This window comes from Triticum aestivum, chromosome 1A (assembly GCF_018294505.1).
Source record: "Triticum aestivum cultivar Chinese Spring chromosome 1A, IWGSC CS RefSeq v2.1, whole genome shotgun sequence".
Taxonomy (NCBI): Eukaryota; Viridiplantae; Streptophyta; class Magnoliopsida; order Poales; family Poaceae; genus Triticum; species Triticum aestivum.
This window is the reverse complement of record NC_057794.1, coordinates 538659959-538662333: the sequence shown is the minus strand read 5'-3', so window position 1 is coordinate 538662333 and position 2375 is coordinate 538659959. Positions and strand designations below refer to the sequence as shown.

The window sequence follows — 2375 nt, the reverse complement described above, 5'->3', positions numbered from 1 at the left end:
TAGTTACCAGCTTTATCATGTCATTTTTTAACCAGGGGTGTTAATGTTTGAAGTTATCAGCATGCACGTGCCATAGTTATCATGCTGCTCGGCCAAAGTTATCAAGCCTAAAATTAAGCTTTTGGTTGACATGGTAGAAATAAAAATGGTTCAAATTCCGTTGTTTGCATACTATGGACAACAACCTAAGATGGGTGAGTTGGTTATTAGTCATAGTTGGTTATTAGTCATACTATGGACAACACTTTATTATTTCTTTTTCTTCCCACCTAAATTAACTAGCATAAAACCGGGAGAGAGAAAAACCGTTTTGAAAATAAAAATCGGGAGGAAAAAAAATCGGTGGAAGCCTCCTAAGATCGAGCCGAGTTCAAACGCTCGAGCGGAACGAGGCCTTCTATATGTGTCAGTTATCTATAACGATTGGTGGTGTGGTAGTTTTGCTATCCACCACACGTGTGCCAAATATAACGGTCCATATATATGTAAAGAAAGGGTGGGTGGTCCAAAGATCCACATAGAATCCATTTGAAACGACAAAGAAACTAAAGTGACTCAACAGTCAGCAGATAATCTATATACTCTCTCCGTCTCTCCGTACTATAATATAAGATATTTCTTTTTTTTCAAAAAACATCTTACGTTAGGAGACGGAGGGAGTACTTATTAATCCTGATCTACACAAAGATCTCACTTTGTTCCTGCACAACCCAGACAACTGCATACTTGTAAGATAAGCAAATTCACACGATGAGTAGTCCGTGAAGGAGGCTCAACTCAAGCCCATTGGATGGCGTAGGTGCTGTAGCCGGTTCGCTTGTCCTCATAGCGCTCCCAGATCACGACGCCGCCGTAGTTGGCCGCCTTCTGCACCACCGAGATAACAGCGTGGAGGTTCTTGGGGTGCACGTAGCCGACCTTCCGCTCCGAAGCCGGCAGGCCGAGGTAGATCTGCGCGTGCGGTTGCGCCGCCGTCCACCTGTCCCACTCCTGCTCCAAGTGAGCGGCGCAGTGGGGTTCGTCGTAGAACCTGACGAAGATCCGGTTGAAGAGCCCCGTGGCGAGCGCCCGCTCCACGCGCCTGTCCGAGTACCCGCACCGCGGCGTCGCCGACAGCTGCACCGGCGTCCTGGCACGGTAGCCCTTGTTGTAGTCCCATAGCCGCCTGGCCAGCTCGTCGTAGTTTTCGGGCCGCGCGCCGGCGGCACCGTCGATGAAGAAGTTGATGCCGTCGACGTAGGCGTCGCCGAACGGGCGGTGGACGCCCGCGCGCGTGCCGAGCATGTAGGCGTTCCAGAGGTAGTCGGCCACGTCCGCCGCGGACCTGCGCCTCGGCAGGGAGTACTGGCCGCCGAAGCCCCCGATGGAGAGGAATATGGACATGCCGTTGGACTGACACTGCTTGATGTCGGCGCCCACGGCGGAGACGTCGTGGCCGGAGAGGTCGAGGTGGTACCTGCCGTGGCCGAAGACGTCGAGGAAGGAGACGATGACGGTGGTGTAGGTGTACCTTCCGGTGTCGCAGGTCTCCCGGAGGGAGCCCTCGTCCTTGTTCCGGCCCCAGAACACGAAGACGTTGCCCGTCTTTCCCATGGCCGCGGCCGGGCCAGCGAGGAAGGCTGCGGCGTAGAGGAATGCGCTGAGAAAGACTGGGAGGGTGGCTGGCCGACGGCGAGCTAGCGCCATTGCTAGATGGATCTATATGACGAGTTCGATCTCTTGGTTGGTTGATTGCTTGCTCTGCCCGTTGGCGTGGAGAATTAGCTCAATCGAGCCTAATATATACTTATATAGGTATAGATCGTTGATCATGTAAAAGATCTGCATTCCAGTGGGAGGGAGATGTGGATTGAGGCAGCTAGCTAGCTAAACCGCGGGGAAGAACCCGAGGTTTTTCTTGTGTACCCAGAATGCGACTACTGTGAGCCGAGCCGAACAACGGCGAAGCTTAATTACCACTCGAGCTAGCTAGTGCTCGTTCTGACATGGTCGACAATAGGCACCGCAGAAAGCAAGTCGTCCGAACCTCAGCTGGATTTTGGTTGCATCCTATGTGCCGCGCGCAGTCGCTCACTCTGCTCGATGGATGAAAAACATGGAGCCATGGAAGACATCTCGCGTCAAGACGTACGTACATACGAATATTTGGTGGGAGCCTCTCGCACAAAAAGCATATTTGGTGGGAGAAGGAAAAGAAGGAAGGAGAAAGGAAGCACGTAATCCAAATATGGCAAGGCCCAAGGATCTGGACATGAGGTGGAGGTTCAGCTCACATTTAGGGGTTGTTTGGATAGATGAAATATAGAGAATGCTTCTATATAAAACAAAAAAACTGTTTAACGGACTAAAACCACGTTTGGCTCGTCTAACTAATC

The 2375-nt window shown here is 51.6% G+C and overlaps 1 protein-coding gene across 1 annotated transcript; it reads right to left on the bottom strand.

The window, feature by feature from the left end:
• Nucleotides 1-777: 777 nt before the first annotated feature.
• Nucleotides 778-1686, bottom strand: LOC123064491 (xylanase inhibitor protein 1-like). Its single transcript, XM_044487968.1, has one exon. The coding sequence runs from the start codon at nucleotides 1684-1686 to the stop codon at nucleotides 778-780; it is 909 nt and encodes a 302-aa protein (XP_044343903.1).
• Nucleotides 1687-2375: the final 689 nt, after the last annotated feature.